This window comes from Salmo salar, chromosome ssa18 (genome assembly GCF_905237065.1).
Source record: "Salmo salar chromosome ssa18, Ssal_v3.1, whole genome shotgun sequence".
Taxonomy (NCBI): domain Eukaryota; kingdom Metazoa; phylum Chordata; class Actinopteri; order Salmoniformes; family Salmonidae; genus Salmo; species Salmo salar.
The window spans coordinates 16,094,965-16,113,000 of record NC_059459.1 but is presented as its reverse complement, the minus strand read 5'-3'; the positions used below and the strand labels follow the sequence as shown (position 1 = coordinate 16,113,000).

At 42.5% G+C, this 18,036-nt stretch overlaps 1 protein-coding gene across 2 annotated transcripts; it reads left to right on the top strand.

Moving 5' to 3' along the window:
- Window positions 1-724: 724 nt before the first annotated feature.
- Window positions 725-16,839, top strand: LOC106576957 (sphingolipid delta(4)-desaturase DES1). 2 transcript variants are annotated; one of them, XM_014154530.2, is made up of 3 exons: window positions 725-1,089; window positions 13,140-13,882; window positions 14,750-16,839. In XM_014154530.2, exons 1-3 carry the CDS (start codon window positions 1,008-1,010, stop codon window positions 14,894-14,896), a joined length of 972 nt encoding a protein of 323 aa, XP_014010005.2. In that variant the 5' UTR covers window positions 725-1,007; the 3' UTR covers window positions 14,897-16,839. The 2 variants fall into 2 exon arrangements, with proteins under 2 accessions (XP_014010005.2, XP_045556731.1); XM_045700775.1 differs by lacking the exon at window positions 725-1,089 and adding an exon at window positions 2,940-3,042.
- The last annotated feature ends 1,197 nt before the right edge of the window (window positions 16,840-18,036 follow it).

Genomic DNA, 18,036 nt, shown 5'->3' with positions numbered 1-18,036 from the left:
CGTCTGGATTACTGCAACTCGCTGTTGGCTGGGCTCCCTGCCTGTGCCATTAAACCCCTACAACTCATCCAGAACGCCGCAGCCCGTCTGGTGTTCAACCTTCCCAAGTTCTCTCACGTCACCCCGCTCCTCCGCTCTCTCCACTGGCTTCCAGTTGATGCTCGCATCCGCTACAAGACCATGGTGATTGCCTACGGAGCTGTGAAGGGAACGGCACCTCCATACCTTCAGGCTCTGATCAGGCCCTACACCCAAACAAGGGCACTGCGTTCATCCACCTCTGGCCTGCTGGCCCCCCTACCTCTGAGGAAGCACAGTTCCCGCTCAGCCCAGTCAAAACTGTTCGCTCCTCTGGCACCCCAATGGTGGAACAAGCTCCCTCACGACGCCAGGACAGCAGAGTCAATCACCACCTTCCGGAGACACCTGAAACCCCACCTCTTTAAAGAATACCTAGGATAGGATAAAGTAATCCTTCTAACCCCCCCCCCTTAAAAGATTTAGATGCACTATTGTAAAGTGGTTGTTCCACTGGATATCATAAGGTGAATGCACCAATTTGTAAGTCGCTCTGGATAAGAGCGTCTGCTAAATGACTTAAATGTAATGTAAATGTAATGGTTAGGTCATGGTCAGTTGATCGTGGTTGGAGATAGGCTAACATGTAGTGGTAGCTAGTTAATAAAGAGTTATGTTAAGAAACATCCTGTAGTTCTGCGTTTTATTATTTTGTACAAAGCGTACAAAACAAGACATGGTGTCAGAAGTGGGATACCAACGTGTGCTCTGAGCGCACTATGTGAGAGAATCAGCGAATCAGCATCCCAAACGTTTGTTTGCGACGCAGATCGGGGTAGGCGAACTCTATTTCAATCAGATCCTGCGTTGACACCAGGCAGGGTGGATTGAGTCCGTTAGGTAACCGAGAAGTTGGAGTCAATTTGATACTTTTAGCTAGTAATATAAATGTTTTGAGATTCATTACCTGTTACTTACACCAAAGAAAGATGGGGAACCGTGTCCCTCGTGAGGATTACGAATGGGTTTATACAGATCAGCCACACGCAGACAGGAGGAAAGACATTTTGGGTGAGTATTTTCCTTTCTCCTCCTAGACCGCAATAGAAGCTAGCATTAGCTTGTCAGTTTGTATTGCTGGTCATTAATTATTTAGCTTGTTAGCTATAAATGTTCCTCTTGTCTTTCATCAAAGCTGGCTGCTAACTAGCTGAAGTTGGCTAGCTAACTAACTATAATCCCCTTTCAGATATGCTATGTAACTAGCAGTTGCTCACTGCAGCCACGGATGAATATATAATTAGCTAACTAATGATAATAGATAGCTAGCTAAATAATATAAATATATGCCATTTAACAGACAGTTATCGAAAGCGACTTAGTCATGCGTGCATACATTTTTCGTATGGGTGGCTGGCTAGTTACCTCGTCAGGCAGTGAGAGGGGAGTTGGATAGCATCTGATCTAATTGCAACCTTGCTGTTGTTACCAACACTATTCGTCATCTAGCTAGCTAGCCAGGCCAATTATTATGTAAAACGATTCTACAGGAACCCCTCTTTATACCTATATCGTCCATTTTAAAGGTATGACTCCAGTACATAGGCGGAGGCGCTCCAGTACAGTAGATGGCCGTAATGCACCATAACATTGGATGCCAACCGCTGATAAACCCCTCAAGAAGAGGGGGGGGACAACATTAGCTAGCTATAGCTAGTACACACCGGGGTAGAGCGTCCTTCGCTCCCACTGGTCGGGCACTGGTTTCCCGCCTGTCAAGAACGGTTTTCTCCGGTACACAGTGGGTGGGAGGCAGGGGCGAAGTACACTACCCCAGTGTGTACTAGCTAGCGAGGGGCGACCGGTAGACGGCGTCCTTGCAAGTGGTTTCATATTATGACAGAGATTAAAATATCCTTTAGAAAGGGAGAGGCTCTAATGACGCATCAACAAACATGGGTTGTTAATATGACTAGGATTGTGTCTTTGGCTGCTGGATAATGAAAGAAAGTTGAGAACATGAGAGAGATGCTGGTTTCAATGGCGTATGAGGACGTGTTTATAAAATTATCACCTTAACATTCCTATGGTCGGAACATGTCCAATAAAATGACAATGATGACAATTATGTTTATGGTTAAATAGTTTCAAAGGTGGGTGATGTTGCAGTGCGCAACAAGCAATGGCCCTTCTCTCCTATCTGAACGAACAGTGACTCAAGTACAGTGCATTCGGAAAGTATTCAGTCCCTTTGACTTTTTCCACATTTTATGTTAGTCTTATTCTAAAATTGATTAAATTGTTTTTTTCTCCCTCATTTACACACAATACTCCATAATGACAAAGCGAAAACAGGGTTAGAACATTTTGCAAAGATACATAAGTAACCAGGCCTTTATGAAACTCAAGACATAACAATTTTTTCAGTGGAAACACTGACGTGTGTGATATCCTAATTCAGCACAAATTGAAAGTTTAGGATTGGAAAATGGTGATGAGGATAATGTTTGAAAATAATAGTTACATCTGAGATGGAAAGCACCTCGCCAAAGTTTGACTGCTTCGCTAACGATTCGTTCTTTAACTACTATTTTAGTTTTTTCTGAGTGACTCGTTAATATCAGTCTTTCCTTTTGACCTGATGGTGTCGTGGAAATATTCAGTCAATAATATTTCTCAAATACTGGAGCTTGTGAGTTCTAACAGACTTTATTACAAAGTAACAGAAGCCGAGCTGGTTCATGAAGCAACTCCCTTTCCAGCCTTGGCAAACACTTTTTGTACAGGTTTCATCCTTATGTCACACACATAGTAACTCCTCTTTATGATAATGATTAATTCATTTACGAGCGCTGAATATGGCCGGTGTCAGTAAACGTCGGCAAAAAAGCATAATTAAATTGTTTCCAGCAGCGCAGTTAGTCACCAACGCTTTGGTTAACTTCTCTAGGGTAGGGGGAAGTATTTTGACGTCCGGATGAAAGGCGTGCCAAAATTAAACTGCCTGCTACTCAGGCTCAGAAGGTAGGATATGCATATTATCAGTAGATTTGGATAGAAAACACTCTGAAGTTTCTAAAACTGTTTGAATGATGTCTATGAGAATAACAGAACTTAAATGGCAGGCAAAAACCTGAGGTTTGTAGTTTTAAGTGATTGCCTATACAGTATACAGTGACGTAGGGTTCATTTTGCACTTCCTAAGGCTTCCACTAGATGTCAACAGTCTTTAGAACGTTGTTTCATGCTTTTACTGTGAATATGGAGCGAACAAGAGGGCCTGGAAGTTGATGAGTGAGAAAATGACATGAGCTCAGAGGCGTGCGCTCACGTGAGAGTTAGCTGTATTCCTTTTCTTTTCTGAAGACATTGGAATTGTCCGGTTGGAATATTACTGAAGATTTGTGTTAAAAACGTCCTAAAGATTGATGCTATACATCGTTTGACATATTTCTACGAACGTAAATAGAACTTTTTACTTTTCGTCGTGACATTTTGCGCACGCTTCCTGCATTTGGAGTAGTGGACTGAACGCGTGAACAAAAAGGAGGTATTTGGACATAATTGATGGACTTTATCGAACAAAACAAACATTTATTGGGGACCTGGAGTGCATTCTGATGATCATCAAAGGTAAGTCAATATTTATAATATTATTTCTGAGTTTTGTTGACTCCACAAAATGGCGGGTTTGGTTTCGTGTCTGAACGCTGTACTCAGATTATTGCAAAGTGTGCTTTCGCTGTAAAGTTTTTTTGAAATCTGATACAGCGGTTGCATTAAGGAGAAGTGTATCTATAATTCTTTGAAAAACAGTTTAATATTTTATCAACGTTTATGATGAGTATTTCTGTAAATTGATGTGCTCATTCACTGGAAGTTTTGGGAGGCAAAACATTTCTGAACATTACACGCCAATGTAAAATGGGGTTTTTGGATATAAATATGAACTTTACCGAGCAAAACATACATGTATTGTGTAACATGAAGTCCTACGAGTGCCATCTGATGAAGATCATCAAAGGTTAGTGATTCATTTTAGCTGTATTTCTGGTCTTTGTGACGCCTCTCCTTGCTTGGAAAATGGCTGTGTGGTTTTTCTTGTTTAGGTGCTGTCATAACATAATCTAATGTTATGCTTTCGCCGTAAAGCCTTTTTGAAATTGGACAATGTGTTTGGATTAACGAGAAGTGTATCTTTAAAATGGGATATAATGGTTGTATGTTTGAGAAATTTGAATGATGAGATTTTTGTTGTTTTGAATTTGTCTCCCTGCTATTTCACTGGCTGTTGGCAGTGTGTCCCGCAGGGATACCCACATACCCCAGAGAGGTTAACACAAACTGTCTAACCAGCTCTGCTAGGGCAAGTAAAATGGTCAGTGGTCTCATTTGTGTCTGGAAGTAGATAGCAAGCTAGCTAACGTTAGCTTGACTGCCTCGGCCCGAATGTCCAATGTGTGCTCCGGGAGCGAAACGGTCTGAATTTAACCAAGGGTTTTGTGTTTTTCATGGAATAGAAACACCATAATATTAATTAAGCAAGTACCAGTCAAAAGTTTGCACACACCTACTCATTCCAGGATTGTTCTATATTATTACTATTTTCTACATTGTAGAATAATAGTGAAGACATCACAACTATGAAATAACACACATGGAATCAGTTAAGAACAAATTATTATTTACAAGGACAGCCTACTCCTTCCTCCCCGTTGGGGGATTGAACCCCGGTCTCCCGCATGTCTGCAATATGGAAGACTATCAAATGCTTCTCAAAGATACCATCTGGTGGTCAAACTAGCAATAACTTGCAGTAACAGGAAAAAATGGCTGAGAATTAAATGACGTGCCACAGAATGCTGCAGCAGCACGCAAGGTGTGCCGCAGTATGACGCAACTTTTAAAGGAGGAACCACTGTAGCTAGTTTGATAGTTCACGTCACTGTGTGCTAGCATTATTCGGTCTCGCCCCTGCCTCCCGCCTGCTGTGTACCGGAGTTCTACTTAGGACTAGCCAGCTAAGGTAGCACACAGTGTCCTTCGCTCCTGCCTGCCAGACACCTGCCGTTGTTAACAGACCTGCAGGAAAAGTGAGCCCGACAGGCGGGGGCAAAAGGCACTATTTACCGGTGTACAGCTAGCTAGCTACCGTTGTCACCGCTTCTTCTGTGGGGCTTATTGGCGGCTGGCATCCACCGTTATTGTGCATTAATGCCACCTACTGTACTGGAGCTCACCCGCCTTGAAGTACAAGGAGGGGTTCCTGCAGATGCAGGAATGCCCACATGCAGGAACACCCAAATTGCGGGTCGCAATTGCACCCTTCGCGGCTCCAGTGAGACATGCCCCGACCAACAACTGTCTGTTATATATGCACAAAAGAAAGTAGATCACGCTGCAGGCAGCATAGAGGAGAACAATATGTTTAGAACTGATAATTTATTGTAAGAATGAACACTATTAATTGAATTGTTATAATGGGCACAGCATTGTAGAACCAAAACGTACACAAATCGTTTGGGAGGGGATACAGTTCAAACGATATTGTGCTTATCACCCTCACGGCAGTCGCAATGCATTCCGCCAAGAGTCGTGCGCGATCTAGTCCGGTTGCGGCCACACCTAGACCTCGTTTCAAATGCATCAAGAAATAATCTTATTTGTATGCCTAGCAAATCAACACGTTTACAAGCATCAGTCACAAAATGACAGCTCCAGAATCATGACTCTTTCAAGTTTTCAGTTCATTGGTCGCCGGTAGAGGATCCTGCATGCTCTGGGCATTGAGTATCACATTATGAGTCAAAATACCCATAAAACCTAGTGGTCAAACAAGGAAATGGTTCCAGTCATTTTCCCACCATTCATTTTTCCCATAGGGGATTTTAGAAACACTTCAAATAATGTCTGTTTCGTGTAGGCTTACCCTGGCGGGATGTTTTGATAACCATGTAAATCTCTGTCAAAACTTCCCATCACTACAGTGGACCACGCTGGATCAGGTGGTTGATGGCGTTTGAACTGTTTGCGGATGGTAAAATATTAATACTATCCGGTGACATGAATGCGGTTACAAAACAACGGAGGAGAGCTTTGCTTCTACATCAGGGATGGGCAACTTTGATGGGGGTGGAGGCCACAAAAAATCTGAATTAATGAGGGGCCGTAGTTGCTCGTGGGTCCATACCGCCTCAAAACGAACAGCAATCAAAACATTTTTAGCTGACATGGGCTAATTCACCCACTATCAGTGACTGACATAACAAGAGAGATTGCTGATACACAACCACATTTTTAAATTGCACCTTGTGTATTCTGCTATTCTAACTTTCAAGAGTCAGAGGGCTAGTTGCCCATCCCTGTTCTACATCATGCTGGGACAGATGTGCAGGACATTTTCAACACACTCGCAGACACCTAAAGGACTACATCAGGGCTGTGGCTGTGTTGAATGCATACTTCGTGCTACAGGTATACACGGCGTTCGTGAGACAGGCATTTTATCAACTGACAAACTAGTGAGAGAGTTTAGTCATTTGTTACTCCTCTTAGACAAGCAGCTAAAGACTGACTTTGCTGGCGATAAGGACAGTCGGATTAGAGATGCCATACTGAGTAAGTGTAAATCAGAATATGTGCACCGTAAGCTATTGGAGGAGGGCCCTGGGCTAACAGTGACGTCACTCAATCTAGCCGCACAATGTGAAAATTGAAATACAAATGGCCGCCATGCATGTGAGTACGGCTGCGAAGGATAATGAGACTGTGTATTGTGTTTTTGAAAAAGGGGGGGAAATATCACAAAAGGGGGCAGAGACAGAATGCAGATGGAAAAGACACAAAGTGTGCTATCGTTGTGGACATGCAGCTCATTTTGCAAAGGACCCTAGTTGTCCAGCATGTGGGCAGGCCTGCAAGAAATGTAACGATGGACCATTTTGCTAAAATGTGCAATTGTTTTGTCACATGCACTTCATGTGAGGGCTCTAGCTTTAGCTCACCAGGGACATTTGGGCATTGTAGGCACAAAACAACGTCTCAGGAGTAAAGTATGGTGGCTGGGCATGGACAAGGCTGCAGAGTGACACGTCATGTCATTCTTGCCAGATTGTAGCACGACCAGAAGTGCCAGAACCGCTGAGACCCACAGCACTACCTGACTGGCTGTGGCAGGACGTCTCCACTGTCCTATTGTGTCCACTACTAACCGGACACTACTCCAAACTCAATATTTTCAGTCGTCATGGTCTACCAATAACAATCCGATCTGATTGTGTCCCAAAGTACATGTCATCTCAGTCCCACAACTTCTGCCAGGAAAACGGGATACAGCAGGTGTAAACGACGCCAAAATGGGCAAAGGCAAATGAGGAAGTGGAGCTGCAAATTGCGTCTCATGAAATGGATTCGCATTGCACAAGCGGAGGGGCTGGACTGGAAGCTGGAGCTACGCAAATACATCAGTCCACAGAGCATCTGTGTAATGATCATGCTGTTTAATCAGCTTCTTGATATGCCACATCTGTCAGGTGGATGAATTATCTTGGCAAAGGAGAAATGCTCACTAACAGGGATGTAAACACATTTGTGCACAATTTGAGAGAAATAAGCTTTTTGTGTGTATGAAACATTTCTTGGATCAACACTTTACATGTTGCGTTTCTATTTTTGTTCAGTGTAATAAGAAACTGAACAGATTTTCAGACCGTTGGATTCGATTCAGTATAATATTCTGATTTAGCACAAGTTGTAAATCTTAGATTGAACACCATGCACTTTCCCCACCCTGTGAAGTTCATAACTTATTTCATCTGTAACCTAATAAACTGCATGCTTTCCCAAGACGTAGTGGAAGGACCACACAACATATCGCGTGACCCTGAAGTTTACTTCAATATGATGGTTATTATATAAATATTTGCGCATAACAATTTACACCACTATTTCTCGCTAACCTGTTCACCTGACCACTTCTTGGGAATTCACAATTCCTCTGGGGAGAGAGAATGTGTGAGAAATCTGAGTAGTCTCCAAGACAAAACAGAGCCACCTTTGCAAAATATTTACCATAGGGCTATTTCTGACAGTTCCCGGGAAACCGAGTTTCGTTTTCACTTCTGGAGTAATTATTATAAAGTCGGCTTTACCTGTTCACCTGACCAGGTCTGGGAATTCACAATTCCTCCGGGGAGAGAGAATGTGTGAGAAATCTGAGGAGTCTCCAAGACAATGCAGAGCCACCTTCACAAAATATTTACCTTAGGGCTATTTCTGCCAGTGCTGGGAAACAGTTTCATTTTCACGTCTAGGAAATCATACTGTGCTTTTATTCATATTTCAAGAGTGCTTAGGTTTTTATTGTTGTATTACCTACTGAGAAGGCGACGCCATAATGATTGCAGTTAATATAGGGGACAACAACACTGATAAAACCTAAAATACATCACCAGACTGCAATACTAGCCAGTATCCACCCCGTCTCGACGGTAGTAACTAGCAGTGTCCCTCTGTGCCTCCTGGTGCTGCTGTACAGTCGTGGCCAAATGTTTTGAGAATGGCACAAATATTAATTTTCACAAAGTCTGCTGCCTCAGTTTGTATGATGGCAATTTGCATATACTCCAGAATGTTATGAAGAGTGATTAGATGAATTGCAATTAATTGCAAAGTCCCTCTTTGCCATGCAAATGAACTGAATCCCCCAAAAAACATTTCCACTGCATTTCAGCCCTGCCACAAAAGGACCAGCTTACATGTCAGTGATTCTCTCGTTAACACAGGTGAGTGTTGACGAGGACAAGGCTGGAGATCACTGTCATGCTAATTTGAGTTTGAATAACAGACTGGAAGCTTCAAAAGGAGGGTGGTGCTTGGAATCATTGTTCTTCCTCTGTCAACCATTGTTACCTGCAAGGAAACACGTGCTGTCATCATTGCTTTGCACAAAAAGGGCTTCACAGGCATGGATATTGCTGCCAGTAAGATTGCACCTAAATCAACCATTTATCAGATCAACAAGAACTTCAAGGAGAGCGGTTCAATTGTTGTGAAGAAGGCTTCAGGGCGCCCAAGAAAGTCCAGCAAGCGCCAGGACCGTCTCCTAAAGTTGATTCAGCTGCGGGATCGGGGCACCACCAGTACAGAGCTTGCTCAGGAATGGCAGCAGGCAGGTGTGAGTGCATCTGCACGCACAGTGAGGTGAAGACTTTTGGAGGATGACCTGGTGTCAAGAAGGGCAGCAAAGAAGCCACTTCTCTCCAGGAAAAACATCAGGGACAGACTGATATTCTGCAAAAGGTACAGGGATTTTACTGCTGAGTACTGGGGTAAAGTCATTTTTTCTGAATCCCCTTTCCGATTTGTTTGGGGCATCCGGAAAAAAGCTTGTCCGGAGAAGACAAGGTGAGCACTACCATCAGTCCTGTGTCATGCCAACAGTAAAGCATCCTGAGACCATTCATGTGATGGGTTGCTTCTCAGCCAAGGGAGTGGGCTCACTCACAATTTTGCCTAAGAGCACAGCCATGAATAAAGAATGTTACCAACACATCCTCCAAAAGCAACTTCTCCCAACTATCCAGGAACAGTTTGGTTAAGAACAATGCCTTTTCCAGCATGATGGAGCACCTTGCCATAAGGCAAAAGTGATCACTAAGTGGCTCGGGGAACAAAACATCGATATTTTGGGTCCATGGCCAGGAAACTCCCCAGACCTTAATCCCATTGAGAACATGTGGTCAATCCTCAAGAGGCGGGTGGACAAACAAAAACCCACAAATTCGGACAAACTCCAAGCATATGCAAGAATTGGCTGCCATCAGTCAGGATGTGGCCCAGAAGTTAATTGACAGCATGCCAGGGCGGATTGCAGAGGTCTTGAAAAAGAAGGGTCAACACTGCAAATATTGACTCTTTGCATCAACTTCATGTAATTGTCAATAAAAGCCTTTGACACTTATGAAATGCTTGTAATTATACTTCAGTACGCCATAGTAACATCTGACAAAAATATCTAAAGACACTGAAGCAGCAAACTTTGTGGAAATTAATATTTGTGTCATTCTCACAACTTTTGGCCACGACTGTACTCCCATAGCTTACAAATTATTCAGACAGGATAAGATTCCTTTGTCACTAACCAGGTTTTCATCCAAACTTTTCATGCGAGGGATGTACGTTAGATAGAAAAAATTTCACAACTGGCCTGATGGAAACAGCACATTTGTCGGTGAACTTCCCAAATGTCGACAAAACAAAATACACTATAAAAAGTGGGCTCTTTGTCTGTGAAATTAATTAAGCCGACTTTATAATAATTACTCCAAATCAATAGTTCGATTTTTTTGGAGTGATGTCTGATCACTCCACAAAGTCATAAGTTGTGCAATTGGATGGGAGTGCTGGACTATTGACAGCTAGCCACCTTCCACCTGATTAAATGTTTTTCCTCTGTCAGCCTTTATCATCCTTATTTCAGTAGCACTGATGAAACTAACCAAAGTGTGTTACACTGTGATAGGACAGAAAGCCAACAATGTAACTTCAATTGTTGAGTATGATTTGGTTATAACAGTGCCTTGATAAACCACCCACTCCCATGGTTAGAAAGGTGAATGGTCATTAGTCAAGAAGCAGTCAGTGAGTAGCAGGCTAAACAGTCTGTCCACACATCCATTACAAGTAACACAGTAAACTCAAGGTCAGCATGGCCTGGTTTTCACTTTCTAGCTTATAGCCTAGTTTAATAAATCCCTGTGATTTTAATATAGGCCTACACACACAAAATAATCAACTTCTGTACACTGCAGGTGCTACAAACACTTAAACAAACATTTAAAGTACCGTAAATTCCGGACTATAAGCCGCAACTTTTTTCCCAGGCTTTGAACCTCGCGGCTTAAACAATGACGCGGCTAATATGGATTTTTCCCACTTTCAAATTTTTTTTTCTACAAAAAAACACGTTCTGTGACGTGCTCAGTTTTTTTGGCGGCATGAAGCTTTCATTAGACCAATGAAATTGCCGAACGGGTTAAGGTCAAACAACTTTTTTGTTTACTGTTTAGATTAAATCGAGCGCTCTCAAACTTCCCATCATTCTGATTACGGTAGTCATTTTGTCACCCTCATCATGGCAAAGACACGGCGAAATGCATATGATGCCGCTTTCAAGTTGAAGGCGATTTGATCTGGCTGTTGGAAAAGGAAATAGAGCTGCTGCAAGGGAGTCGATGATAATACGTTGGAAACGGCAGCGTGAGGAATTGATTCAGTGCAAAAAAGACAACTAAAGCTTACTGCTAATTTTTTGTTACAAGCTGTGTTTCGTTAAAGCCTGTGTAAAGTTAATTTGTTTCAATGTACCGGTAGGCACCTGCGGCTTATAGACATGTGCGGCTTATTTATGTAAAAAATATTTATATTTTTTTTAATTCAGTGGGTGCGGCTTATATTCAGGTGCGCTTAATAGTCCGGAAATTACGGTAGACCACTACAAGCTGGTAATGTTGTATGGGACCCAGCAATTGTGAGTAGATCAGGCTATATCACCATGTGCATTGTTACAATTGACTGTTCCACCTACCTGATAAAGGTTTTCCTATTCCTTTGTACACCCCCATGTTTGTGTCCAAAACAAGTTTTTATTTTATTTTATTATTTCTCCCCAATTTCGATCTTGTCTCATTGCTGCACCTCCCCAATGGGCTCGGGAGGCGAAGGTCGAGTCATGCATCCCACGAAACATGACCCGCCAACACCAGCCCGCTGAACCTGCAAGCCAGCCGCACCAATGTGTCGGAGGAAACACCATTCAACTGACGACCGAGGTCAGCCTCCAGGCGCCCGGCCCGCCACAAGGAGTCGCAAGAGCGCGATGAGCCCAAGTAAAGCACCCCCCGGCCAAACCCTTCCCTAACCCAGACGACGCTGGGCCAATTATGCGCCGCCCTATGGGACTCCCGATCAAGGCAGGCTGTGATACAGCCTGGGATCGAACCGAGTCTGTAGTGATGCCTCTAGCACTGCGATGTAGTGCCTTAGACCGCTGCGCCACTCGGGAGGCCCCGTACAACTGGTTTGGAAGAGAGGGTGGTAAGTTCCACATTTCACTCATTCTCCATCGGCTGAGAAATCAAGGTGGTAATAAGGATGTCACCGTTTTTTTTAAATGTTGGTGTTGCTTACCTTAACCCATATTGGTGAAATTCTAGTTAGGTGGTACAACCTGATAGGCCTGCATCAACCTTCCACCCATGTCCCAGTCTTGACCTCCTGTATGGTTTGTTCTCATGAATATGAAATGTTTTTCGGGCCCATGTCATTTGAAGGCCAATTAGCCCGCTTAATGTAGTTGGCAATAATTACGCTAGGCCTACAGTGACTTACAAGACTTTGATACTAGCAGAGGCATTTCATCATTTTTATACTGTGTGATAACTTTGATCATGCTTTAGGCCAAACCATCTTCTTTGATTTTTGTCACCCATTGGCTGGGCCCTAGTGGACCTAGGCCTAATCTGAAACCACCCTTTGTGCACATTAGGTTACTTTTTAGTCAGGAGAGATTTAAGGTAAGTTCTCAAGGTGACATGACATTGTTACAAAATGTAAATTGTGACATCCAGACTGATTTATTTGCAAATGGAGGGTGGATTTGGTAAGCTTATTTGCATTGCTCGTATTCTTTAAAAGTACATGAATCATTGTGGCCTCTCGTCCTGCTGTGGCTGACAGTCAAATAAGATACCAGTATAATTTAGTGCTGTTTTGAATGGCAATTGCCAGACTATTCCTGCAGGCACTTTTTTTTATCAATGGTGTTTGTGGTTGACAGTTTGGGCCTGTCCTGACTGAGCTTTTTAAGGGGCCATTTGACAGAAGTAGCAACAATGCAAAACTCTAGGGCTTGAGGGCTTGCAAACGGTTACAAATTGTAGGAAATGGCTGATAGTCTTTATATTATGATTGTAACAATTTAAAGTTATGAATTAGAATGACATGACGAAAGGAGTTGTGTATCAGTGTTTTTTTTATTTTTTATTAGTGCTTTGTCAGATAAGTAGGCTAAGTTTTCAAAATAAATTAACCAAAATGGTATTCTTTCTCTTCTCTAACAGCAAAGTACCCAGAAATAAAGACCCTAATGGGGCCTGATCCCAGGCTGAAGTGGATTGTTTGCATGATGGTACTCATCCAGTTTTTAGCATTCTATCTGGTCAAAGACCTAGACTGGAAATGGGTCTTGTTCTGGACTTATGCCTTTGGCAGCTGTATCAACCACTCCATGACCCTGGCCATCCATGAGATCTCCCACAACACAGCGTTTGGCAACAACAGGGCCATGTGGAACCGCTGGTTCGCCATGTTTGCCAACCTGCCCATTGGGCTGCCGTATTCTGCCTCCTTTAAGCGCTACCACCTGGACCACCACCGCTACCTGGGAGGAGATGGCGTGGACGTGGACATCCCCACTGAATTTGAGGGCTGGTTCTTCTGCACACGCTTCCGTAAGTTTGTCTGGATCATCCTTCAGCCTCTGTTCTATGCAATCCGCCCTCTCTGCATCAACCCCAAGCCCATCACCAGGCTGGAGGTGGCCAACGTGGCCGTGCAGCTGTCCTTCAATGTGGCCCTCTACTGGCTGTGTGGAGCCAAGCCTGTGGTCTACATGATGGCAGGTTCCTTGCTGGGAATGGGCTTGCACCCCATTTCTGGACACTTCATCGCTGAGCACTACATGTTCCTCAAGGGCCATGAGACGTACTCATACTATGGCTCCCTCAACCTGCTCACCTTCAACGTGGGCTACCACAACGAGCACCACGACTTCCCCAGCATCCCAGGACGTAGGCTACCTCTGGTACGGTATAGGTGTTGAAATCATTGGGGCTCTATGGAGAGGAAAGACATGTTATCGAACCAATTTTAGAATTCTAACTGTTAAATAAACAATTGGTATTTGGGGACAGGAGCAGAAGTTGTAGTTGTCTTAGTGACGGTTCCATAGCTCCTTTACAGTAATGAAGTGCTTAGTAATTAACTTGTATTTGTATACAGCTTACATTTGCAGCCAGAAGTGCTTGTCATGATGAAACATGTTAAGTAATAAAAAAATAAAAGGGTAATAAAAATATAAGAACATCTGTAAAACAACCATATTCCTCCAAATATGTTTAGGCAGACTGTTCCAATGTCTAGGCTCAGCAGAAAAGCATTTGACTTCACCAGACCCAGGGAGACTTTAACCTCTAGCTCTCTTTCATTGCACATTCTGTGTTTGGAGATGTAAATGATTTAAAGGATTGCCATTGCACAAAGAACGTCTAGCCTATACGTTGGTTTGTGGGGAAAACTGTTGCATTGACTATTCTTATCTGATTCAGGACGCTGCAATTTTGTTTTGTTTGATTGGAACTTAGAGAAACACCTGACGATGCAATATGCATAAATTGCTCCCCCATTTCCTTGTTGATAAAATTCTAATAGTTTGCTTAATTTCTGTGCTAATTTCTGTGCTGCTATTTCTATGCTGCCCAAACTTAAGAATGGGCAGCATAGAAATAGCACAGACAGAACAAATTTACCTTCTCAAACTTGCTTTCATTGAGAATGACAGCTCTAGGACTCAATTTATGTGGATTTGGTCTAGTCGACCCAAAAAGTGACATATTGCAGCTTTATGGTGAAGATACTTATAGCAAACTGTTTGTTTTCTCCCTTCACCTAGGTGAAGAAAATCGCATCGGAGTACTACGATGACCTGCCCCAGTACACCTCATGGGTGAAGGTCCTGTATGACTTCATTATGGACGACCAGCTATGCCCCTACTCTCGTGTGAAGAGGAGGCTAAAGGGAGATGTCAAGCTGGAGTAAATCCTTCCCCTCCCTCTCTTGTACTCTAACAAAAAAACTCTGAAGTAAATTGACACCAGCCCCAATTAACCACCAAGACTTAACAGCTTTTGCATATTAATACATATTTGTAGAGAATGTCGGTGGACAGTATGTGAGACATGTATGTTGTTTTCCCCCTCAGGAACAACTGAAAGGGGTGATGGAACATGGTTGTATATTCCTCTCTATCAGAATTACAATTTCAACCATTACTGCTTGCATTCCAGTTAGTCCTTATTACACAAGATTGTCATTTCTCCTATTTGTTTTTCCTGAAAAGCCCATTTATTGCAGTTGTGGTCATTTTAGAAAGCTGTAATAGGAATGATGGCAAGTCTGAATATTTTTCTAGTCACAAATTTGTATTATTAATTTATATGAAGAATTTAATGTGTTGAATGTTTGAGATCCTGTTTTTATAGTTATTTTATGATCAGTTTTATTTAATCTCTTTGAAAGAAGTTGTGTAGCAATATACAACCATATCTTATTGAATGTTTTTATTGGAAAGGGTGGAGGATACTCTTGCACCAGTTAGATCAGGCCACCTAAACACACTGAGTTTTTTTGCTGCTTTGGGGGAGTGAGAAGCCTAGCTTATCACTTCTCTTATGTGTCTACTGAGGCGGGTTGCAAATTCCATGCTAGAAATGTAATGTTCTCATTTCACTTGTAAAATATGGAGTTCTGTCCTTTTCTTGTAGACTACTACACTTACCATATGACAGTGTGTGTAGAATGAACATATTGGCTAAAGTTGAGCTTATTTTAGATCTGGGTGCCATTTTTTTTGTATTGTGCTTGCCAACACCTCTGTTCAATAGCTGATTGTCTGAATCAGTTATTGCTCCAATTTTACATTTAGTTTGACACAATGGGGAGAAAGAATGGCATTAGATCAAACATTGTCACTTGTTTTGTTTGTGCTTTTATGGAAAGAATGTGGCCTTAAATGTGTAAATTACTGTAATGCAGATGCTGGGTACATATCTTGTCAGATGGTGGAAATACAAAAGGACTAGCCTATAGCTTATGTATGCCCCAAACACCAAATTGTCAGGACTTATTGAGGGTTCTCCTTTTATAAAAACTCAAAATGCAGGTGAAAAATCTAATGAATGTTATAGCAAATTTTGTTTTTAGACAATGAGTCTTTCAACAATCACTATGCTGAGTCTCTTATGGAAACCCAATCAAAGGCCAAATTAATTGAAACCAAATATAGATAAGAGTAACTCTTAAGTCTGTCCTTTGTTCCATGTACTGTATGATTAATGTTACAATTCCACTAGATTCTAAGTCTTGATTATTTCCAATTGTGTCCTTAACATTTGCAATGACGTAAGTAGCTTAATCTGTGAGAAAGACAAAATAGCTTATTTTAAGATGGCGATTGACCTCAAGAACCGGGTCACACCCTTAGTCATTGCGTTTGAAAGCCTCTCAAATATGTCACTTTAAAGTAGCTACCACTGAGGGAGAGAAAGCCAATTGGTGTATCACATAGCCAAACCATGATGGGGATTGGAAACTTGCTTACATTGGTGCTGAATCACAAATTGACCCTTATACTCTCCATGTAGGTCTGGAATGATAATAGTTCCATCTTGCCCTCTGATTGGCCATATCGAATAGACCTACACTTATCCAATCTACTACAGATGTACCTAGGGTTGATTGGAGATTCAGGGGGCCTCTGAAACAAGGTAGAGGGGCTGTTAGTTACATCTACGTCAGTATTAAACGTCAGCTGAACTCATGCTACGGGTGAAAGAATTCTAGAAAGAGTAGTGTTTATATTCTCAACTCAAACATTTTAATTAGGAATATTCCGCAGCAAGAGTCATGATTCCATCCTCATTGAGTAACACCTGATTTTTGCATTACTGCATCCAATGATTTTATTAAACTTATTGACCTTGTTTTGTCTCATCCTTTTTGATGGTTAACCATAAGGTCCTGTCATAAAATGGAATAGCAGGTCAGACCTATTGGGTATCAGCTAGAGCTGTACTGGTAATTGCATTAAGGCTGGGGTTGGTTAGGTTACTTTACGTAATCCGTTAGTTACCTGTCATGTGTAATCATTAATGTAACAGATTACCCAAACTACCAATCTGATTACATTCAGTTACTTTAGACTACTTTAAGGCATTAGAAGACAAAAAGTCCTCACCAGGGTCTTGGCCTGACTGCAGTTCGGCGTCGTAACTGAGACACGGATTAATCCGTTTCAACTGTACCGGGCAGAGGGTGGACCGCATGTGTTGACCGGAGTGCCCCATGATGGCGTTGGGGTTATGGTGTGGGCAGGCATAAGCGGCGGACAACGAACACAGGCATTTTATCAATGGAAATTTGAATGCAGAGATACCTTGATGAGATCCTGAGGCCCCTTGTCATATCAGTCATCTGCCACCATCACCTCATATGGTTCAGCATGGCCCCATGTCGCAAGGATCTGTCCACAATTCCTGGAAGCTGATAACATCCCAGTTTTTCCATGGCCTGAAATTATAGACGACTGTGCTTCCAATTTTGTGGCAACAGTTTGGGGAAGGCCCTTTCCTGTTCCAGCATTACAATGCCCCTGTGCACAAAGCAAGGCCCATACAGAAATGGTTTGTCGAGATCGGTGTGGAAGAACTTGACTGGCCTGCACAGAGCCCTGACCTCAATCCCATCGAACACCTTTGGGATGAATTTGAGCACAGACTGCGAGCCAGACCTAATCGCCCAACATTAGTGCCCGACCTCACTAATGCTCTTGTGGCTGAATGGAAGCAAGTCCCCGCAGCAATGTTCTGACATCTAGTGGAAAGCCTTCCCAGAAGAGTAGAGGCTGATAGCAGCAAAGGGGGGAACAACTCCATATTAATGCCCATCATTTTGGAATGATATGTTCAACAAACAGGATCTCTAGCTACAAAATTTTACAAATCTCTTGGTAACGTGACCGAACTCCAAGCAGATTCAATATCTGTAAGTATTTCTGATTCACAGCAGGATATTCATACTCGTAAGTGGACTTGTAATTATTCTGAAAATAAATGCTTGCAAATCTCATTGAATATATTAATGTCAAGTTACAAGTTTGCAACCATTAAATCTCTCACACA